At 37.4% G+C, this 24,004-nt stretch overlaps 2 protein-coding genes across 2 annotated transcripts; one reads left to right on the plus strand and one right to left on the minus strand.

Annotated features, from left to right (window-relative positions):
• The first annotated feature begins 7,415 nt into the window (after positions 1-7,415).
• Positions 7,416-8,378, plus strand: LOC136687028 (odorant receptor 131-2-like). Its single transcript, XM_066661254.1, has one exon. The coding sequence runs from the start codon at positions 7,416-7,418 to the stop codon at positions 8,376-8,378; it is 963 nt and encodes a 320-aa protein (XP_066517351.1).
• Positions 8,379-20,807: 12,429 nt separating this feature from the next.
• LOC136687091 (odorant receptor 131-2-like) lies at positions 20,808-21,773 on the minus strand. Its single transcript, XM_066661331.1, has one exon. The coding sequence runs from the start codon at positions 21,771-21,773 to the stop codon at positions 20,808-20,810; it is 966 nt and encodes a 321-aa protein (XP_066517428.1).
• Between the last annotated feature and the right edge of the window lie 2,231 nt (positions 21,774-24,004).

Below are 24,004 nucleotides of genomic sequence, written 5' to 3' on the forward strand. Positions count from 1 at the left end.
AGGATGGTGCTTATTTCACTATTAATCTCCTACGTAGGGCCCTTCCTTCATGACAGGTTATACCCTCGACCCACCAGCAGGGTTCTGAAGGAGGACAGTTTACAGCCTCACCATTGGAGCCCACAGTATTATCTGTTCTTAGTTTATGTTAGATTTTGTTCCACAGTTCAGGTCTTTTGTAATGTATGGGTGTCATTTAGAGGGGTGACTGTTATATTCATTATGCTAAATACTAATGGCACATAAGGTTAATAAGGTTAAGGGTAATCCTATAAAAAGAAGCAAAGTCATTGCAAAACTGAAAAGGGTAAAATCAGATATTGCGTTCCTCCAGGAGACCCATATGTCGAGGAATGAACACGAAAAGTTGAAAAAGCTAGGCAACACTAACTCATTCTAAAGTTCATGCAAGAACAGTAGAAAGAGAGGGGTTATCATGCTAATATCTAACCATGTCAACTTTGAAACAATGACAGTAGAAGCTGATAAGGATGGTAGATATGCTATTGTTAAAGGCAGAATCAACAGTGTTGTGACCACCTTAGTCAATATATATGTACCCCCAGAGAGTGATCTGAAGTTTCTTAGGCTTCTCTTCGACAAAATAATCTCCTTGAGTGAAGGTATTTTGGTCTGTGCAGGTGACTGGAACACTATACTGAACTACAATTTGGATACAACAAGCACTAGACTACATAAGCATAACATATCTAAAAACATGAGAAATATAATTAAGGAAAATGGGCTATTTGAAGTATGGAGGGATCTCCACCCAGAAGAAAAAGACTTTACCCACTATTCTGCAACTCACAAAGTCTATTCTAGAACAGACTATTTCCTGATGAACACTACAGACAGACACAGGGTCTTAGAATGTGCAATTGGGACAGCCGACTTATCGGACCATAACACTATACACCTGACTATTAACCTAGAAGACCCGAGACGAGAAACTCAATGGAGACAAAATATTGGAATACTGAATAAAAAAACAATAGTGCAGGAAATAAAGAAGGAAATTCAAAAATGCATTAATTTAAACAAAGATGACAATGTAGAACCTACAATACTTTGGGGTACAGTCAAGGCTGTAATGAGAGGAAACCTAATTTCAAAAACATCATACATAAAAAAGATGGAGAGACTTGATCACGATAACTTACAAAAACAGTTAAGAGAACTCGAAAAGCAAAACCAAACTAATCACAGGGAGGAAATATCAAAACAAATAAAAACAATAAAACAAAAAATAGACAAAAAAATATCTGAAGATTTGGAAAAGAAAATGCGATTCACTAAACAAACATTCTACGAATCTGGACCAAAGGCAACAAAAATTCTAGCAAGGCGTCTCAGAACACAAAAAATTAAGCACTCAATACACAAAATTAGAGACCCCTCTACTAATAAATTAACTTTTGACCCAGAGGAGATTCAAACAATCTTTAAGGACTATTATAAAACTCTGTACTCCCCATCAAATTTTACAAATGAAACCGTAATTCGAAACTACTTGCTGAGACTGGATCTCCCAACAATAGATCCAAATTGGAGTGAAGCATTAACTTCTCCAATTACCAAGGATGAACTGGACAAAGCCATTGGCAAACTGAAGGCCAACAAAAGCCCAGGGGGTGATGGATACTCTAACGAGTGGTATAAGATTTTTAGGGAGGAAGTTTCACCTCTACTGTTGGAGTCCTTTAATTGGACACTTAAGAATGCTACCATCCCGCCCTCATGGAGGGAGGCGGTCATCTTCGTAATCCCCAAGGAAGGCAGAAACAAAGAATATTGTGAGTCATATCGACCAATTTCAGTGCTCAATGTTGATTATAAACTCTATACATCGATATTAGCCAAAAGGATGGAAACGCTACTACCCTATTTGATTAATGAAGACCAGACAGGATTTATAAAAAAAACGTCAGACTCAGGACAATATCAGAAGGACAATTCAAATTATAGATACAGTCAACAAGCAAAAAATAGGTACTGTCTTGGTTAGCCTCGACGCTGAAAAGGCCTTTGACAGAGTGAGCTGGTCCTTTCTGTTCGCAGTTATGGAGAGGATGGGCTTCAGTAGCCAATTCATAAGGAATATACAAGCCCTCTACAAGGAACCAACAGCTAGATTAAAGATTAATGGCACTCTCTCATCTAGGTTCAGACTCTACAGAGGTACTAGGCAAGGATGCTGCTTAAGCCCCTCACTTTTTGTCTTGTTTATTGAGCCATTGGCGCAAGAAATTAGGCAAAATAATGATATTAAAGGAATAACAATAGCACAGCAAGAACATAAAATAGGATTATTTGCAGACGATGTTATCACATATATCCAAAATCCAGACTCATCCCTTCCTAAGCTCTTTAGAATCCTAAATGATTTCGGACAGAAATCCGGTTATAAACTTAATATCATGAAAACACAGGTACTTTGTATCAACTATACTCCAAATAGATTAATTAAAAAAAAGTACAAAATAAAATGGGACTTGGAAGCATTAAAATATTTAGGAGTTAAAATTGTAAAAGACTTGAATAAACTTTTCACGGCAAATTACACAAACATCAACGGCAATCTAAATAGAGATCTTGCACAATGGTCATCCATCCCTATGGATTTTAGCTCCAGAATCGAAGTGATTAAAATGAATGTACTCCCCAGATTGTTATACCTGTTTATCTCTCTACCAGTCCGAATCCCAGAATCCCAGTTCACAGCCTGGGACAGACAAATATCGAGGTTTATCTGGGCAGGCAAGAGGCCGAGGATCAAATTCAAGACATTGCAGTTGGGGAAAGAACAGGGAGGACTTTCTCTACCAAATTTAAGAGAATACTTTTACTTCGCCCAATTGAGATATATTGTATGTTGGTGTTCTTCAGTCTATACTGCTAAATGGAAACAGGTAGAAATGACCCAAAGCAGAGTCCAACCTCAGGCCAGACTGGGAGAGAATTGGCTCAGATACCAGGGGTATGATAACTTTACCGTAGTAGAAACATTAACAATATGGGCGGAAATAGTAAAGAGATATAAGCTCGAGGGAGACTGCCGATTACTACTGTGGCCTTCATACACCAGTACTTTCAGACCAGGAAGCACTGACCAGACTTTCAGCAGGTGGACGGAAAGAGGCATAACAGCAATAGGTACTTTGACTGAGGCAAATACATTTAAGTCATTCGAAAAGGTTAAAAAAGAATTCAAAATAGAAAATAAAGACTTGTTTCGATATCTGCAGCTGAGACACTTTTATGACACCCAGGTGAAATCGCAAATTTTAGATAACTGTAAAGGGCTAGTGGAAATGATGCTGAACTCAATTAAAAAGATGCCCTCTAAGACTGTTTCAAAACTTTACACATGCTTTCAAAAATGCAATGGGAATAATTCATATTATGTAAAAATTAAATGGGAAAAAGAAATGCAAATGGATATATCAGAGGGTGATTGGCATTTGATGTGTAAAACACAACTCAGCTCCACCAGCTCCAGAAGCTGGAGAGAATTTGGATGGAAGAATTTATTAAGATATTTCATTACACCATATATTAAAAGTAAACAAATCAAAGTAAATCAACCTTGCTGGAGAGAATGTGATCACATGAATCCCAATCACCTACATGTCTTTTGGTCATGTGAGAAATTACAACCATTTTGGTCAGAGGTGGTGAGAATAATAGACGGAGTCCTCAATTATAAGGTTCCAAGAGACCCAAGGGTTTTATACCTTGGACTGATCCTAGAGGATGTGATTCGAAAAGAGGACGTCTACATCTTTAAAATAATGATTGTGGCTGTGAAGAAAGTTATTACAAAGACCTGGACGAAAAAAGAGCCACCAAAAGTAAAACACTGGATGGAAATAATGGAAGAGATCTATAAAATGGAGAAACTGACATTCCTGCTGCGGCTTAACACCGTTGAATGTAACTGGCGGAAATGGACACTATATAACAACCCAAATGCAACAGGTTTACATATTTGAGAACTGTCACCCCATTGTTCATGTTTTTTGTTTGTAATTGCTGTTTTTGATTACGTTCTACTCATGTTTCTCTTTCTTTGAAAAATAATGAAAAGCACTAAATAAAAAGTAAAAAAAAAATGCTATAGGTTTAAGAAGACTTTAGACTAGCTATGTTTATTCCTGCACAGACATGAAAACATATAAGTAATTGTTTTGGAAAAAGTACTTAGTGTTTAGTATTTTAAAAACTAGGTGGTGAAAATTTCATATTAACATTCAAGTTAACTAAAATAATGGAATTAATTTCCTTTTATCTGCATGTTGTGTAAGGGCTGTGACATATCGAGGCATTTTTCAACTAGGAGCACATATGCCAATAGGAATCACTGATGGAAACAGCCATGTGTCTTGCCCTGAAATGTCAAAACCATTCCTGTGTCAGAACTCAAGCAGAGCCGCCGAAGTTAACTAGCTTGGTGTGCAAGGACAACTATCAAAATACAGTAAAATATTTGACAATGAAAAATGAATGTCTTAATGTAAGATTATTATAAATTCACATGTGATTCTTTGTGATTGCAAGTGCAAGCCATATAACAAATTCCCCACATCTATCTATGTTTGTGTTTTTGTTTGTTTGTTTTTTAATAATTAAATTTTTAATAATTGACTGATTAATATCAAGTTCAAGTTCTACTTTATTGATATGAAACAATTACATTAGTATAGTCAAGACAATATTTAATAATTAATATTAATCATGAGTAATGTCAATTCTAATGAAAGGACACACAGAAGAATGTGCACAATTAAAGGGAGTAGAAATGAGAATTAATAGAATAAATAAAAAAAAACCTAAATTGTGCTATGTTCATTCATTCATTCATTTTGCTAGTATGGACCACACCCGTAGAGGCTGAAATGGGGAGGTGAACTCAGAAGTCTTTGGGGGAGAGTTCAGGGTGGCTTATGAATGCGTATGAGGCCGGACCCACCCCACCCTTTTAAACTCCAAGTTTAAAACATGAGGCTCGGTGGGCTTGATAATGGTCGAACGCAGCTCAGAATATGGGGAGCAGCAGGAATGACCCAGCGCAGAGGAGCGAGCTGACGTAGTGAAGCAATCAAGTCGAGATCCGTCTCCTGAACTAAATGAAGCGAGTTTGTCCAACGCTGTGACGTGAATTTGTGGGGTATATATAGGGCTGAGGGGAGGAGTTTGGGCATGGTCCTACTCCCAAAATTATGTTATTACATAACTTCAATTAAGGGCGGCATGGTGGCACAGCGGCACAGCATGTATTGTCACAGTCACATTGTGGGTTCACTTCCTGCTCTGGGTGACTGTCTGTGAGGAGTTAGGTGTGTTTTCCCTGTCTCCATGTGGGCTTCCCCCCACAGTCCAAAACACATGTTGGATTGGCGACTCAAAAGTGTCCGTAGGTGTGAGTGAATGTGTGTGTTGCCCTGTGAAGGACTGGTGCCCCCTCCAGGGTGTATTCCCGCCTTGCACCCAATGATTCCAGGTAGGCTCTGGACCCACCATGACCCTGAACTGGATAGGCGGTTACAGATAATGAATGAATGAACGAATAACTTCAATTATTGTTTGTAACCACTTGTCCAATTCAGGGTTGCGATGCGTCCTGAGACAAATGGGCAACCTAAGTTTACAAAATTCCGTGGGTCATTTCCATAATATATACTTCCATGGAATTACAACAGCCCTCAGTCCAAAATAATACAAAATGAATAGTGATGAATTTGACAGATGCATGGTGATTTGTAAGTATAAGCTATGAAAAAAGTTATTTCAAAAAGTCTGGAGCCCTTATATCTGCTGGCACATTCTACAATTCCAGAACCAGGCTAATGCTGCCTTCCAGCTGAACACTGCTATCAGATTTTTTTAGATTTCTAAGTAGTGATACACCCCCACAAGTCTGATTTCCAAATCTAAGCTCGGTTGTGACTCTCTGATATCTGACTTCTGAGGTAAATAGAATGCAGCATTAATTATAGCAAAAAACATACTTGATAACCCTTGGAATACCAAACAAAACACAAAGTCTCCAGCAGGTGTCACAGGTTCTCTTTTGGGAGACAATATAACGAAATACCATATTACTGTGAAATATTATCATTTAGTCATTTGTCAAGAAAAAGATGATCATTATCAAAGGTTTGCTAAGCGTCTGCAATCATAAATGCAAATGTGTTTATATCAACAGACATTGGCGGAGGAACAGCGAGGGATGGGTAAAATTGGATACAGCTGCATTTGCCTGCCCCCCTGCCCCCAAAGATTTTAAGTAAAAAATTACATAACTGAGAGAGAAATATGCTTTATTTTCTCAAAATTATATTTTAAATATGTGCCACTGAGGTCTGGCCTCCGATTCACCATCAGAGTCTGGTTGAAAATGTTGGCGTTTACCAGCTCTGGGCTTGAGGTCAGTAACTAAAGCACAACATATAACAATGACAGCTACAATTATTGAAGCGGTTTGCATATAACATCTTTTCAGGGTAATACAGGAGGAACTGAGAGTTAGTGAATGTTAATGATAGCTGTGTTCAGATTGTGAGAAAGCACTCTAAATATGCAGCAAGTTAACATTAGTCTCTGGCTGTGTCTCAAACTAAATACTGCTGCCCTGAATAGTGTGTTAATTACAAAAAAGAAATAGAAAATAATATATCACCCTTTGCAGTGCTTTCTGTTTGTATGTGAAGTTCCAGCCTCACTGTGCTATGTTAATGTTAATGTTAATGAAATGCTGTCCTACATCATTACAAATGCAGTATTTTACTGCCTTACCTACACTAGCTAGATAATATTTTGGGGTGGGTTTTGAAATATGCCCCCCCCCCCAATATCAAACTCACTCATATGTCCCTCAACAGGGCAGGCATCTTGACAGAAAGAAAAAAAATATATCTTTACCTTGCTTCCTATCTGCAATAATAGAGTTCATAACGATTTGTTTAGCACAGTATTTCTGGACTACCTGACAAGGGATTTTCTTATTTTTAGCCCTTTCAAATCTTCAGTGAATATGTTGCTCTACCAAATGCTGTCAATGTTGTTGACAATTTCTACCATACAGCTTTGGCACATACAAAGTGTGAGGTCAATATTTGGATATTTAAATCAATGGGGTCAGACACTATATATATGTATGAGTCTCTATTATATGTAGCTAATTTCATTACTACTTCAGGTAATGCATTAATTGAAGTTTTAATCCACATTTCAACATACTTTATGCTTGCTTTCACAGTGTAAAAACAATGTTGTGCACAATGATATTACTATATCATTGTAATTTACAGCAATCATTTTTTATTATTTATTTTTTTATTTAGTCTCTTTTATATTTCTATAGTTCTCATGACTGTGACACAAAGCTTAATATTACCATTTGTTTCATAGGTATGTGCACAGCAGAGTGTAATAGAAAGGAGAATGAAAGCAGCAGCCTTCATCAGTTGCTGTTGGTCAGTTCTGTCCCATTAAGGATGGATTTAACACTGGCTGTAACACAAATTCTTGTGTGGCCTTTTGTATACATCAATGCTGTCATGCTTTTCACCTTCTACAGGAAAAAGGCTTTCAGAACTGAAACACGTTACATATTGTTTGCCCATACCTTACTGATTGACGTGATTTTTCTTGTAATGGCAGATACTGTAGTCATTCTTTCACATAATTATGTATTTTTCCCTACTGCATACTGTATTCCTTTTTGTATGCTGATGGATGCTGTAACAACATGCACACCTCTAACTATCACTGCGATGTGTGTGGAGCGCTATGTGGCAATCTGCATGCCACTGAGGCATAGTTCTATCTCCACCCCCAGCAGAGCTATGACTGCTATCCTTATCATTTGGATCTTAAGCTACATAAAGCCATTTATGGATCTTTCTATCCTTGTAACAACTGTTTCTGGAGAATACTTTTTAGAGCCTACTCTGTGCCATTATGAGATAATGACACCAGAGCAATGGCACCAGATGATTAGGGGTATTCTCTATATTATTGATTTTATAATGATTTTTCTAACTGAGTTCTTTTGCTATTTGATGATTGTGCTGGCTGCCAAGGCAGCCTCTGTTGACAAGAAGTCAGCAAGAAAAGGTCTGCGTACAGTCTCACTCCATATGCTTCAGCTTATACTGTGTACTATTGAGATTATTTGTCCCTATATTGAAGCAATGGTTATAGAGATAGATAACCAGTTATATTTGTCAGTGCGCTATTTCAACTTTATTACATTCAATGTTATTGCCAGGGCAGTCAGTACAGTTGTCTATGGCTTAAGAGATGAGAACTTTTATGCTGCCTTGGTACACTACATCAGATGTAGACAAAATCACATCTCATCTGAAATCTGAGGAAGACAATGTTGCTAACTGAAGATATTAAAATGTTTTAAGCCGCTACAAACTAATTTACTGTGTATGTATCTATTTTTGTTGATTGTAAAATCCTGCCATATTTAAATAGATACACGTAAATTCTTTAGCTGGCTTTATGTTCTAAAATTCGCTAACAGTAGTCCTACAGAAATATTAAACTCTACTTGTATTCACCTTAGGGATTTGTCTGCTTCCAAATGCTTTATATGCTTTTGCTTTTACCTACATAAATATATACAAGGCATACACTGTTTTTGTTATATGACAATATACCAAATGATGGAAGGACCACTCTACTAGAACATCAGGTTTATTCCTCTAAATAATTATGGGCATAGTCATAAAAGCATTATTGGATAATGTTGTTTTCAATAAAACTTGCCATCAATCATTTAAACAAACAATTCTTAAATAAAAGTAGATAAACCTAATGAGTGCAACAGTGCACTGCATAAAAAAAAAACAATTAAAAGAGGGTTTCTTGCTAAATTTGCAACAAGTAATTCAGTCAGAATCACTTGATTTCACCAAGTATGTCATACATAAGGTGGCATGATGGCCCTGCAGGTAATATCGCAGACACACAGCTCCAGGTTCCTGTGGTTGTGGGTTCAAGTCCCACTCCGAGTGACTGTGAATAGTTTGGTGTGTTCTCCCTGTGTTCGTATGGGTTTACTCCGGGTGCTCCAGTTTTCTCCCACGGTCCAAAAACACAAGTTGGTAGGTGGATTGGTGAGTGTTGTTCGCCCTGTGAAGGACTGGCTCCCTCTCCAGGGCCTTGTGATTCCAGGTAGGTTCCGGACCCACAGTGGCCCTGAATTGGTTATAGACAATGAATGAATAAATGACAGTTCAGACAAATATAATTGTAATGTTCAAAATTTAGATTCCGATAGCTCCATATGTGTGCAAGTTTGTATTTTACGAAGGTGGCTTTGGAAAAAGGGCTGAATATAGGAAACACACATACACACACACACACTGGTTTCTACAAAATCACATAATTATGTTTTAGGTTTTCTGCCACACAAGGTTAATAAATTCTGAGATATTTGAGAACACAGATATAGCTTGATTTTGTCAGGATGTCATTAGCAAAATCTGTATTCTTTTAATATTTGCACATTTTATATGTGACAAGCAACACTGTTTTAATGTTTTTTTTCTGTGCACAGACATGTGCACAGATGTGTGTAAAATGAAAGTAGCAGCCTTCACAATTTGCAAGTGGTTAGTTCTATCCCACTGAAGGATTTTACATTTACCATATCACTGGTCATTGTTTGGCCTTTTGTATATATCAATGCACTCATGTTTTTTACTTTCTACTGGAAACAGGCGTTCGGAACTGAAACTAGATACATTATGTTTCCCCATACCTTACTGTTTGATTTGATAGTGTCGTTTATTTGCTGTATTGTGAAGACAGGTGATGGAAAAGAATCTCCACAGACATGGTTAAAGGTGTAAATACATCTTTATTTACAGAAACAGTGTCTTGCGGGTTCTTAAGGATCCTGTTAGAGAGGTGTCCGGTTCAGTGCGCTCGTCTGTCTCTCCCCCCATTCTCTCTCTCTCTCTCTCTCTCTCTCTCTCTCTCTCTCAGCTCTTGGCTAGGACCCCTATCTATATAATTCTTAACCTTTCCAAATATGGTAAAAAGGAATCTGGTCTCCATTTGCACATTTAGGGACTAAGGGAGGGTAGTCTCCTATCCTCACTGACAGCTTATCCTAAACATTTCTCTCTTTGGAACACAGACACAGGACATACGTCTAAACATACACAACAGTGAACATCTCTTAATACTGCACTTAAGGACTTATATTTAAATATATGTCATAATTTCCTCCCTTCGAGACTGTTAAAGTCTCGTAAATTTTAAGCAACCCATACATGTTAATGTCATAACAAATAAATGATACATCCCTACACACAATTTTAGCATTACTTGCAATATGATATAACAAAATTTCATGGAGTGTGAGAGCGAAAAAATCTGCCAGGCAGACATCTTATCCTTCAAACATTTTAGACAGAAAAAATTCTCTCACGATCCCTCTGCTCTCTGCAATCACATACAGTACTCCAGTCCAACTAAATTTACTTTATATGTGTAGGGAGTTGACTTAAGTAAATGTTATAGAAATCTCAGAAAATAAAATCAAACCAATGTCCAAATTCAGGCTGGTTGACCTATCTGACCTTCCAATGGACCTGTTCTTACCTGACACACCCCTTGGCCCTAACATTGAGAAAAAACAAAAACATCTGAGATTTCAACACACACATATTACATTTCATCTGTCTATAAGGCATCATAATAAACAGTTTTTAATTTCACTTGTATAATGTTTTATCAGTAACAAAGATTACAAATAATAAATCATTTAATAGACACACATGACATAATATTGTAATACACTACAGCTGTTCAGCAATTTCGTCTTCTGATGTTATGTTGATGACCTATTAAACTTCAGCAAGTTTTCACCATTCTGTTTCAAAGTCCTTCTGTTTTATTGTCCTCTTTTGAGTTTTTGGATCCCTGTAGCACTTCAGGAATCTCGAACAACCATCCACCCTTATAGTGATCTTGCCCCCTTTTTATTCTGGAAGAAAGAAACATCAACCAGTATGTTTTGCAAAAATGACAGATGCAAATAAACATCAAATACAAATTAATAATAGTAATACTAATACATTAGTACATGTTATAAACTACAGTTTGTACTTAATCCTACAATCATTGTAATTGATTACTAAATAATAAACATAACAAAATAATAGAATAATTTCATAATTGATTAGTAAAAATATAATAGTGGATATTCAAAATGGAAATCTCTCCACCAGGTTGTTTTCCAAAATTTCCTCCTCATATTTGTCTGAGCCAGTCCTACTTAATAATGGCAGCTGCACTTGATCTCCAGGCATTACAACTCCAACCCATTTCAAAATGATAGCCTTTGCACAGGTTAACAACAGTGTACAAAAACAAAACATTATACACACTGCTAAAAGAGCTGCTCCAAAAACTTGAGCCAACATTGCTCCTAGTGGTCCTAATTTCTTCAAAAACCAAGTATTCACAGACCATCCAGCTCCTTTTGATGGACCAAATGCCACCCTTATATGCTTCAATGCTTCTATGACACTAGTCACATTATCAGAATTATGAAGAGTCAAGTTATAACAGGCATCCCTTCTTAGGTTCAAAGCCACATATAAACCTCCTTGCTTAGCTAAAATGTAATCCAGAGCCATGTCATGTTTTAACTATGTTAATCTATGACTTTTTTATGTATTTGACAAATACTAAAACCCTCTTATAGTCTCATTAGCAACCACTTGTAAAGTGTATGTAATATTATCTATATGATTTGCTAAAAATGTCACAGCATACCATGGGAATAATCCTATACCCATTTTCTCCTATACGGATTCTCCAATGGTAGGCTTCCAAACTATGAAACTGAGCCATTTCCCTTTTCTTTCTTCTCCCAGAAATACCTTCAGAATTATCTTCATCAGTTGCTTCGCCTTTTTGGAGAGTATAAATCTCATAAGAAAGCTTTAATGTTGGCATATAACAACAGCCTGTCCACCCATATGGTAGAAATATGTATGCTTTACCTCCATAACCTCACCAAATATCCTTAAAATTGCCTATAGTCACATTTACAGGCAAAATGTCATACTGCACCGTTAATGTTCTACTCTGTTTGCTATCTGGTGTATGAAAATTCACTTTAAACAAAGCATCCTTAGGTTTAGGTTAAGATTCATCATATAACGAAATCAGATATTCCCATAAACATCCCCGATCCATTGTGAGTATCATTGGAACAAAAACAGTCTTTAGTCCCCACAGATTTTACTTCCATCGCATCAGGCAATGCTGTCAGTATATTTTCATGCTGATCAAGGAAATTCACATATGGCAGCTTCATCAACCAAGTACAATTTAATCTAGGTCTACACATATGCACCGATAAAGCCATTATTCTATCTTCTGCAGAGTCTGGCTGATATAACAACCATGATAAAGCGTAAGATTGACACTTAGCATGCAATGGTTTTGGTCTCGAAAATTTATGGCCATGTGCCTGGTGTTGGAACTTTCACCACACATGGACCAGTCAACTTCTTACTCATTCTAACGGAATGGGTTATTTGCTGAAACCATATATTTCTAGCTGCTCATGGGTCTGTGATTTGTAACACTGAAGAATCAAATCCATATGCTTTCTATTTTGCTTCTCTTTTCTATAATGCATGGTAATGGTCAGTCATTTCTTCAGATGTCCAAAAAAACTCTTTCTGCCCTTCTAAAGTGATTTTCTGAGTTGTTACTAAACCATTTCAATCAATGTCTTCCATTGGGTTTCTAGCTTCAAAAGTCACTACTAACATTCACTTCATGCTCTATAATTAACACTGGTTTCTGATAAATGTTTACTTCCTTCTGTAATGGAACGGACATTATTTTAGGAGTCTGGATTACTTTTACTTCATAGGTGATATTGTTATTCTTTCATTTACAACAGTTGTGATAGATTCAGATGTAGTACAAGCAGAAGTTATTACTGGCAGTTGTCAGGGGGACGTGAAGGGCGGACTAACAGAGGCGGACGCACACGCTACAACACAGATAATTTATTAATGAAATAACAAAACAAACACAAATGAACTTGAGGGTAAACACGAAATAACACTAGGAAAATAGCAAGCAAAACAATACAAAACAAAACAAATGACCGATGACAGGAAGTGCCAACAACGGAACTTAAATACATGAACAAACGAGACAAACCTGACACAGATAACGAGGGTAAAGGAGGCGGAACAAAGGCGGGACAAAGGCAGAGACATGGACAATGACAGACAGACAGAGCCACATGGCGGGGGAAAACAAACAAAATAGGGCCAGGATGTGACAGCAGTGTAGTTATATTCATCTCCCTTAATGGCATATCTAAAGTAGTAATCTGATTTGTTGCATTATTCTCTTTACTTATTTCTGGAGCTAAAGTAATCAGCTTCATTTGTTCTTTAGTAACCTTCAGAGTCATTGCTATAGTGGTTTGGTCCTGAACTCTTTCAATAGATGTAAAAATTTCAATAAGACTTGGGTCCTTTATCATAACTATCACTGTACGAGTTATGTACCCTTTGAAAATGGCGCAAATTGAAGCTCTGGCTCCAAATAAGTACAAATGTATTCCCCTTGATCTTCCCATGTAACATTACGCAAAAGAATTGAACAATCACCTCTAACTTTGAACCTCCTAAAGGCATTAAACAAAAGATACTTTCTCTGGTCACAAGGCAAATAATCAACTTCAGGTCCTATTAACACCACATCCTCACCTCAACTATTTTTCCACTTAGGAGGACTATTACTCCCTGTATTAAATCTTCCACATTTACAGGGAAGATGAACTGTTTTACCTAATTAAATTTTAATCACAATCTTCAAAGGTGATGACGTTGTTGAAATTATCAGATGCACTAGTGTAGTTAGATGTGATCCATTTACCCCCTCAGTAATTTTCAACACTGCAAAAGTAAAATTCTCTAAAGTTTCATTTGCTTTAGTCCTCGTATCGTTTAGGTCTAACCTTTTTTCGAATTGGTCTTGGACTCTTTTCTTGATCCAAGTCTCTGAACTGTTTTGAAATGTAATTACTGCTTTCTGGAATGGGACCTGCTGTTTCTGGGACATATTGAAATTCAATGACTCCAAACTTTCTGTCTTGTCTACAATCTGCTGTGTCATTTCTGGCATCGTAAAAACCAAGGACACTCTCCTCATCAGGAGTTGACTCTGGGAGGTCTCATGCATGTTATTTTCAACCTGTTTTTCCTCATGTTCTTTTGGCTCTCCTGAACCTGCAACTCCTGCTCTTTTCTTTGCTTTTCTGAAATGTGTAGTGGAGTATGGACCGAATATAGATAAAGGATAAAAAAAAATCAAAATGAAGAAATGAAGAAATGAAAAGTTTTGAATTAAAACTTTCCATTCTGAAGATCTTTCATCTGCGACCAAGGCACAAACCGCAGGGTGCAAAGACCCTGCAGCCCCCACACACACGCACACACCTAATCTAACATCAAGGACACTTTCAAGTGACACATGGCCCCCAACACCCCTTCTCTCTTCAGAAACATAAAGATAACAAATCCACTTTATGATGCTCTTAGACCAAGAGGACATCAAACAAGAGTGGGGGGCCATAAGTCGTATATGACAATGGCTCCTAAGTGTCTCAGTCCTAATCTCTAGCCCACTAAACAGACATCCCAGATGGCCAAACTGATTGAACTTGACGTGACGTCTCGTTAACCATCCGCACCGGACCAACGGCATGGACCAACAGCGACCCCAAATGGACACTGGCGAAACTACGCCTCGCTCGGGGTCGCCTAAACAAATGACGGAAATGAAATCAAATTCTGATTAAATGTGTATAAACAAATGTATTAATGTCACTTTCTGTGCCCTCAGATGAATGCCCACCTTCTAATGAAATGATGTATATTGCTGTTGTCAACCATGAAAAGAAGTTCTGTTTCTGATTAGAAAAGTGAATTAAACACCAGAATTAATACTTCTAACGTATTATTGTAACTGGGACGTAAACACAACGTACCCAAGATGAAATCTTATGTAAATGTTTGATATTAATAATCCAGTACGCTCATTGTTATATGTTACTAAAATGTATAAGGAATTTCAATACGCGTAATTCATATTCCGTTTCAGTGAACCGCTGATTCAAACTCCCCCTCCTCTATCTCTCTCTCTCGCGAGAGTCACGTGAGCCCGAGCTCGCATCCAATCGGAAGAGGACGCCTCCCATGAGGGCGTGACCGTGCTGGCTTTGAAAAACACTTCAGCTCGGCACACAGTTCAGTTCAGATCAGTTCAAATCAAACAGAAAAAGGAGAAGGAGTTCAAACAATTCGAGAAGTTCAAGAGGAAGACGGAGAAAAACGAAGAGAAGCGAGTTGGAAAAGAACGGAGGACAACAACAGTTCAAGGAAATCCGAGAAGCTTCGAAACAACAAAGAGATCAGCAGAGAACATCGCTCCAAACTCCAAAACCTCTCCAAAGCGAGACGCTTTCTTCTCCACGCCGACAAACGAACAAATAAGAAACTTAAAGACTTTATCAAAAGCTCACAAGAGACGTCTTGAATTAGCTAAGAGTATAAAGCCTTAATAATGCGTCAAGTGATTTGAATATTTTCTTTTCTTTTAATCGTGTTTATGTTTTATAGCCCAATCTAAGTTTAATCTCACGACTGATCAAAGCCGGTGGACTTATTCGTGGCCAGAGTAAGAAAACACCGCCGAGATATAAGAAAGTCGTAGAATAAATAAGTTTATTGAATCGATTTTCAGTTCTGGATCTGCAGTAACCAGCGAAACTTTCGTCCAAACATCCATATGGTTGGAACCTCCTACTCAAGACACTGAGCCAGAGGATCCTGCCGCCGGCGTCATCACGCTCTGAGTACGCCGAGGCGACTCAACCGACAAAGAAAGACCTCCACGCTGACTCAGCCTGGAAACTTCCGCGGGAGCGAAACCAAACAAGACGCCATCACTCCCAGGACCTCAGAGAGCCTTTGTACTCAACGAGTGGAAATAATCGACGAAAAGTAAGCTAAACTTACGCATCTCCAGAGCTGAAAATTGAATCAAGTTTCTTGATAAATTTTGTATTAATTAAACCTCAGTTAGCAACACTTTAGTCACAAGCCAGAGTGCCTAGCGTATCGCTACAGTCGAATCGGCTTCCCCTGCTTTGATGCCGTGAGATTTCAAGATCATGCTATGTTAAGTAAATATCCTTCTCTTTGTTAATAAAACTTTCATTATTTGAAATCACAGTGTGTGCAGTTTGTTCATTAGAATTTCTGAAAATCCTGAAGAACTCACTTAGCTTGATTATTATTCATTCTCAAACTAAATATTAACGTTTTAATTGCTTAAGCCAATTATAAACTTTAATTAATATCATTAAGTCAAATATCAGAGATTATAAGAGTTTGAATAAGGTCAACGCTATAAACACAAACTATAAATATAAAAAATATATTTATATTTATCGGTGTATGACCAACATACGCTACACTACTACATTTTCTTTGTTCTGGGTTTGTTCTGTCTGGACCAAGCTTGAGGAGTCCAAGACTGTTTAAGAGAGAGCCATAAGAGAGCCTGGAAGCTTCTGAAAAAGCCTGAAGAGAGCTGAAGAGCTGAACTCTGAACTGAGAGCTCTTGAGAGAGCCGGGGCTCTCCCTTAACTAGGAATTCTCCCTGAACCCTAACTGAGTCTAACTGACTGAACAGACTAAAAACAAAACTCACTTCTCCATGTCTTCTTGTTCTTGTTCTTGTTCTGTTCTGAGTGAGTTTTTTTGTGCCACTGGTTTTTAACCAGATTTTAGGAAACCTGCCTTTAATTCTTGATTGGTCCTCAGGGATTGAAGATTGGAACATCTCTTGCTTCTGATTGAATGTTTCCTGTACCCAATTTATGACACTTGACAAGACAAAACCTTAAGGAAGATTCCTGATTAATGAATATCCCAGGATTCTGAACCATGCTTTTGCAATATAAAAGATTATATGTTAACACAAAGTAATATCATTCAGACAAAACCGTGTTTTACATTATTCTTAACCAAATAACACACAGAGTATGTGGCTACTTTGATTCCTACATAAGTTCATATAAAAAAGGTGATTTTAAACACATGTAAATTAATTCCACCCATTTTGATTGTTTAAATGGAATTCATTTCACACAGTGGTACACATATGCAACTTCAAACCGTTTTAAACCAATGGGAATTAAGGTTTAATTCTGTAGTTTGAGAAGTTCTTAATTAAACAGTTTTACACAGAGCATAGTGTCTTTGCTGTTAACAAAGATTCCTCTCTTGACCCTATGAGACCTTGGGTAATAAATGGAGTGTGGTTTACAATCCTTCTCTGCTTGATTATTTCAAATTACAATCTGGGCTGTGTGAAGAAGAGTGACTGAGTGAAGAGAGGTCTTTCTGCATAATAAGATAACCTTCAGCATATTAAGTCCCAAAAAGTCAAATTGCTTATTAGAAATTAATGAAACATATTCATCTCCACTACAACCCACGCAGATATGGGGAGAGCATGGAAACTCCACCCAGATTGGATTTGAACACAAGATCCTAGCACTGAGGCGAATGCACTAACCACTAAGCCACCGTGTCGCCATTTCTGGGAGGATCTGATGGCATTCAGCCACAAGATCATTGGAGAAGCCAGCTACTGATTTTGGTCTGGATCACAAAAGCAACGCTAACTGTTTTAGATTGAACTGAATTTTAGAAAATGCAGTTTCATTACATCAAAGATCAATGCTAGGGGTAATATGTGTATATATATATATATATATATATCCATCCATTATCTGTAACCGCTTATCCAATTTAGGGTCGCGGGGGTCCAGAGCCTACCTGGAATCATCCGGCGCAAGGCGGGAATACACCCTGGAGGGGACGCCAGTCCTTCACAGGGCAACACAGACACACACACATTCACTCACACACTCACACCTACGAGTCGCCAATCCACCTGCAACGTGTTTTTTTTTGGACTGTGGGAGGAAACCGGAGCACCCGGAGGAAACCCACGCAGACACGGGGAGAACACACCAACTCCTCACAGACAGCCACCCGGAGCTGGAATCGAACCCACAACCTCCAGGCCCCTGGAGCTGTGTGACTGCGACACTACCTCCTGCACTATATATATATATATATATATATATATATATATATATATATATATATATATATATATATATATATACACACACACACAAACCGGATTCCAAAAAAGTTGGGACACTAAACAAATTGTGAATAAAAACTGAATGCAATGATGTGGAGATGGCAAATGTCAATATTTTATTCTTAATAGAACATAGATGACAGATCAAAAGTTTAATCTGAGTAAATGTAACATTTTAAAGGAAAAATATGTTGATTCATAATTTCACAGTGTCAACAAATCCCAAAAAAGTTGGGACAAGTAGCAATAAGTGACTGGAAAAAGGACCAGAGAGGACAAGGATAACCCAAGTTGTTATCAACGCTCCGTTCAGAAGCCTGCATCACTGATGGTATGGGGTTGCATGAGTGCTTGAGGCATGGGTAGCTTGCATGTCTGAAAAGGCACCATTAATGCAGAGAACTATGTTCAGGTTCTAGAACAACATATGCTCCCATCTAGACATCATCTCTTTCAGGGAAGACCCTGCATTTTTCAACAAGATAATGCCAGAGCACATTCTGCAGCAATCACAACATCATGGCTACGTAGGAGAAGGATCCGGGTACTGAAATGGCCAGCCTGCAGTCCAGATCTTTCACCTATAGAGAACATAAAGTCGCATCATAAAGAGGAAGGTGCGACAAAGAAGGCCCAAGACGATTGAACAGTTAGGGGCCTGTATTAGACATGATTGCGAGAGCATTCCTATTTCTAAACTTGAGAAACTGGTCTCCTCTGTCCCCAGACGTCTGTTGAGTGTTGTAAGAAGAAGGGGGGATGCCACACAGTGGTAAAAAATGGCCTTGTCCCAACTTTTTTGGGATTTGTCGACAACATGAAATTTTGAAACAACATATTTTTCCCTTAAAATGATACATTCTCTCAGTTTAAACTTTTAATCTGTGATTTGTGTTCTATTCTGAATAAAATATTAGATGTTGGCACCTCCACATCATTGCATTCAGTTTTTATTCTCAATTTGTTTAGTGTCCCAACTTTTTTGGAATCCGGTTTGTATAAACTCAGAACAATTTAGCTAGATATTTCCTGACAGTTTATGATCATGAAAAGCCTAATTACAACTAATTACTACAAAACTGAAGCACTGTATTGGAATTATATTTAAGCGATTAATTTAGACCAGAAAACTTGATCGTTTCGGGAATGTTACATTTTAACTGTGATATTTTTAACATTACTAAAAGAAAGCACCACATTTTATCAAACAGAAGTAATACAGACCTTTTTAAAAAGGAACAGGGCATCACTGGTAGCCAGAAATGTATGTAAAAAAACTGTACATTTTATACGAAATCTGACTGATTAAATGGTATAATGTGTAATATAATTCACAGGATTGTTCCACTCTCTTTGGTGTTCTGGCTTTAATTATCTGAGATTTCACCTGTTTTCACATAATGTTAAAGTTGACAAAAAGCCAGAAATTTATGTAAAATTATCTTTTAATTATCTGAGATTTCACCTGTTTTCACATAATGTTAAAGTTGACAAAAAGCCAGAAATTTATGTAAAAGAACTGTACATTTTATACGAAATCTGACTGATTAAATGGTATAATGTGTAATATAATTCACAGGATTGTTCCACTCTCTTTGGTGTTCTGGCTTTAATTATCTGAGATTTCACCTGTTTTCACATAATGTTAAAGTTGACAAAAAGCTACACAGATGAATTTGTCAAAAAGTCAGTAACACTGAAATATACCCAGTGTATTTGTGTCTGTACAGTGGCAGATTTTCAATGTCTGTGCAGGACCAAACATAGCTTCTCTAAAGTCTTGTTAAATCTATAGCATTTTTAAAATCAAATAAAGTCTGTGTATTAAAAAATGTAGATATAATTTTTTTTCAGTTGGTTGCTTACACTGTACAGTCATTAAACTGACACAAATGGTGTATTATTTTTATTTATTGATGTACTTTAAACAGGAGCATAGTAGTTCATGCATAAACATTTAGACTTTTCATTGTGATTCTATATTGATGTGTGTCATATTCAATTGGGCATGTTACTATCCTTTTATTTTTCATGAAATATTGATGGTGAATTGGATTGTTTGTGTTATATGTTATCATTGCTTGATTACACGAAACATTTTCCAGTATCACATAGAGTAATGCAGATATTTATTCATTCATTGATTGTTACTGCTTATCCAATTCAGGGTCACACTGGGTCCAGAGCCTACTCTGCATCCCTGAACACAAGGCAGGAACACACCCTGATCGGAGCACCAGTCAACACACTCACACATACACTCACATACTCAGATATGGACATGAACAGATATATTCAAAAATCATGACCAAAACACAAATGCAGACTGCAAATATGTTCAGGCATTTGCAACTTCAAGAACCAATGTCACTATGCTGCTAGAAATGTGAACTGTAAGATGTACCACAGTCAATTGTGGTACATATTTTGATTTGATAAAAAATTGTGAATGTACCATTAAAACACTTCATAATTTCCATTTAAAACAAATTTTGTAAATATTTAATTAACATGTTTCATAAAGTAGCACTGATGAGCTTATATGAATTAGATCATCTGTTTTCAGATGAGATATGTTTCTGTCTGCATCTCATGAGGTATGCCAGGGCAACGTAAAATTTCTCATCTCTTAGGCCATAGACAAGTGGACTAACTGCCCGGGCGATGACATTGAATGTAATAAAGTTGAAAAAGCGGACTGTTATGTACAGCTTAATATCTATCTGTATAACTAATGCTTCAATATAGGGACAAATTATCGCAACAGTACACAGGATAAGCTGAAGCATATGGAGTGAGATGGTACGCAGACCTTTGCCTGCTGACTTCTTGTCAACAGACGCTGTCCGTGCCGCGAGCACAATCATCAAATAGCAAAAGAACTCAATGAGTACAATTATTACAAAAGTAATAAAATACAAAATTCCCCTCATAAAACGATGCCATTTCTCTGGTGTCATTATATCATAATGGCACAGGGTAGGCTCTAAAAAATATTCTTTTGAAACAGTTGCAGCAAGAATAAATACATCTATAAATGGCTTTATGGAGCTTAAGATCCAAATGATAAGGACAGTGGTCATAGTTCTGCTGGGGGTGGATATAGCACTATGTCTCAATGGCAAACATATGGCCACATATCGTTCCACACACATCGCAGTTATAGTTAGAGGTGTGCATGATGTGACTGTCTCCATCAGAATACAGAATGGAATACAGTATGCCATAGGTAGTAACACATAGCTGTATGACATAATTACCACCAAATCTGTCAGTAAAAGAAAAATCACATCAATCAGCAAGGTATGGGCAAACAATATATAACGAGTTTCAGTTCTGAAAGCTTGCTTTCTGCAGAAGGTGAAAAGCATGACAACATTGACGTAGACAAAAGGCCACACAAATATCTGTGTAATGGCCAAATTTAAATTAATAATTGACGGAACAGAATTAACCAGTTGAAGCTGGTGAAAGCTAGTATTTGTGTTTTGAGTACTGTTACAGTCCACTGTGCACATATCTAGGAGAAAACAATAAATTATTATGTGTTAAAATATGTTAGACAACAACACAATATTCTAAACTATTTAGCACTAGGACATACACACACACATATATAAATGTATTATGTTACAGAATTATGCCTCACAATAACAATCAAGAACATCATAATGCATTACCTTCAGTAACAATAGAGTAAGGAAAATAATGCTGAGACTTCGGATAAACATATATATAAGGTTAGCTAGACTGATTATAATATTCAACTGTTTACATCATGGACATGTAAGGTTTATTGTGTATGTGCCAAGTATAAGCAGTTGGATGGTGGGGGGAGCTAACTCTTAAGCTTGAAGCATTTGTTATCGTTCAATATTCACATAAAATTAAAACACCCCTATCAGGCATTTCAGGAACTGTGTATCTCCACGTGATTACAAACACTACCATACAGTGAGGATCATTCACAAAGTTAGTCAGCATAATTTTGTCCTGTCATTATATTAAAACTAATGATTGTCTCATTGTTAAGCTTGCATCCAAAATCTGGGTGACCAACTAAACCAGTGTCTTTATTTAATCCATCCATTCATTCGTCTTCTGTAACCACTTGATCAAGAGCATGTTTGTGGTGGGTCCAGGCCCTAGAATCCCAGAATCACTGGGAACATGTCAGAAACCCACCCCCTTGGACAGGGTACCAGTCCCTAACTATTTTACATAGCTGTAGCATAGACCTGAGTTGAGGTTTCATCCCAGAAACAACCATGTGGCCTTAACTGGGACCAAGCCAACATAATCCAACTTAGACCAGCATGGAATTCATGGACATCTCTTGTTTTGTCCGCACAGAAATTATATGTAAATTGTGTTTATATTTGGTGTATACAACATTGTTTTGGTCATTCCCGGGGACTAGGGTAGTCCTCTAGAACAGGGCTTCCCCAAACCTTTTTAAAACAACCTATATTTTGTCCATTGATATATATTACAACCCAGGCAACACAAAATCTGAATATTTACCACATTACAAAATTAAATACTATTGGCCTGTTGCCCTGTGAAGGACTGGCGCCCCCTCCAGGGTGTGTTCCTGCCTTGCGCCCAATACTCCGGGTAGGCTCTGGTCGCTCCACCGCGACCCTGAACAGGATAAGTGGCTACAGACAATGAATGAATGCAAGAATGTTGGCCTGTTTGTTTCTTGACACCACTATTAAAAACATTCAGGATCAGGGTTAATCCCATTTCTCAGTTTTGCCTAAGAGTAGAGGATCTCAATTCATGTTGGGCAATAAACCCAAAAATGTCAGTATTTTCTCCCTTAAATCTATGATAATAACTATAGTATTATATTATTTAATATTCTATATTATGACACTTTTCGTAACATGAAAACCTTTCTTAAGCAGAAAACCTCAGTAACAGTACTCTGATGGCTCAGTAGGTAGCTAGTTAATTTCCAGTTCCACCTTAAATGTTGAATCAATTACATTCTAACGCCTGATGTTACTACTGCAAGGTGGAACTTAAAGCTTTGAAAAGTTTAATTTCAGAGAAAAGTTTGGAATAGGTGATAAGACTGTTAAATTTCTAAAGGTGCATGATGCCTGCAATTCACTGCAGACCGGTGGCCAGCTACTTTACGAGCATTGCTAGTAGCCTGGGAATGAAGTACTGCTCTTTATTTATTTTGTTACGAAGATGTATCAGGCTTTTTTTTGTGTAGGGGAAGATTTTAAAAACTACACCCTATATCTCAGCTCCAAGGATGACACTTGGAATCAAGGAGTAGTGGTAAAAATAAGAAATAGGATTCATGTTTAAAGTTAGAACAGCAGCATGCAAACTAACTAGACTGTCTAGGTTGCAGCATAACATAAAGCCTGCACAAGGGGGTGTTCATGTACGTTAATTTTGTTTATTCATTTATTCATAATGTAACCACTTATCCATCTTAGGAGAGCGGTGGGTCCAGAGCCTATCCGCGATCACTGGGCGCAAGGCACGAACACAACACGCAGGCAAAACACACCCACACATATGGATGTTTTGAGCAGCCAGTTCATCTAGCAATGTGTGTTGTAGAAAAACCCTGCTTTAGATTGTGGGTTTCCAGCTTAATTTCCAGCACAGTTTGATTTCCCTTTTATTAGTTAGTTAGCAGAAGGTCAAATTCACTGTAGGCCTACATCAATTATACATAGTCAGTATGAAATAAAAGTTTATCTATATCTGTTTAAAACAT

The sequence above is a fragment of the Hoplias malabaricus genome, chromosome 1 (genome assembly GCF_029633855.1).
Source record: "Hoplias malabaricus isolate fHopMal1 chromosome 1, fHopMal1.hap1, whole genome shotgun sequence".
NCBI classification, from domain to species: domain Eukaryota; kingdom Metazoa; phylum Chordata; class Actinopteri; order Characiformes; family Erythrinidae; genus Hoplias; species Hoplias malabaricus.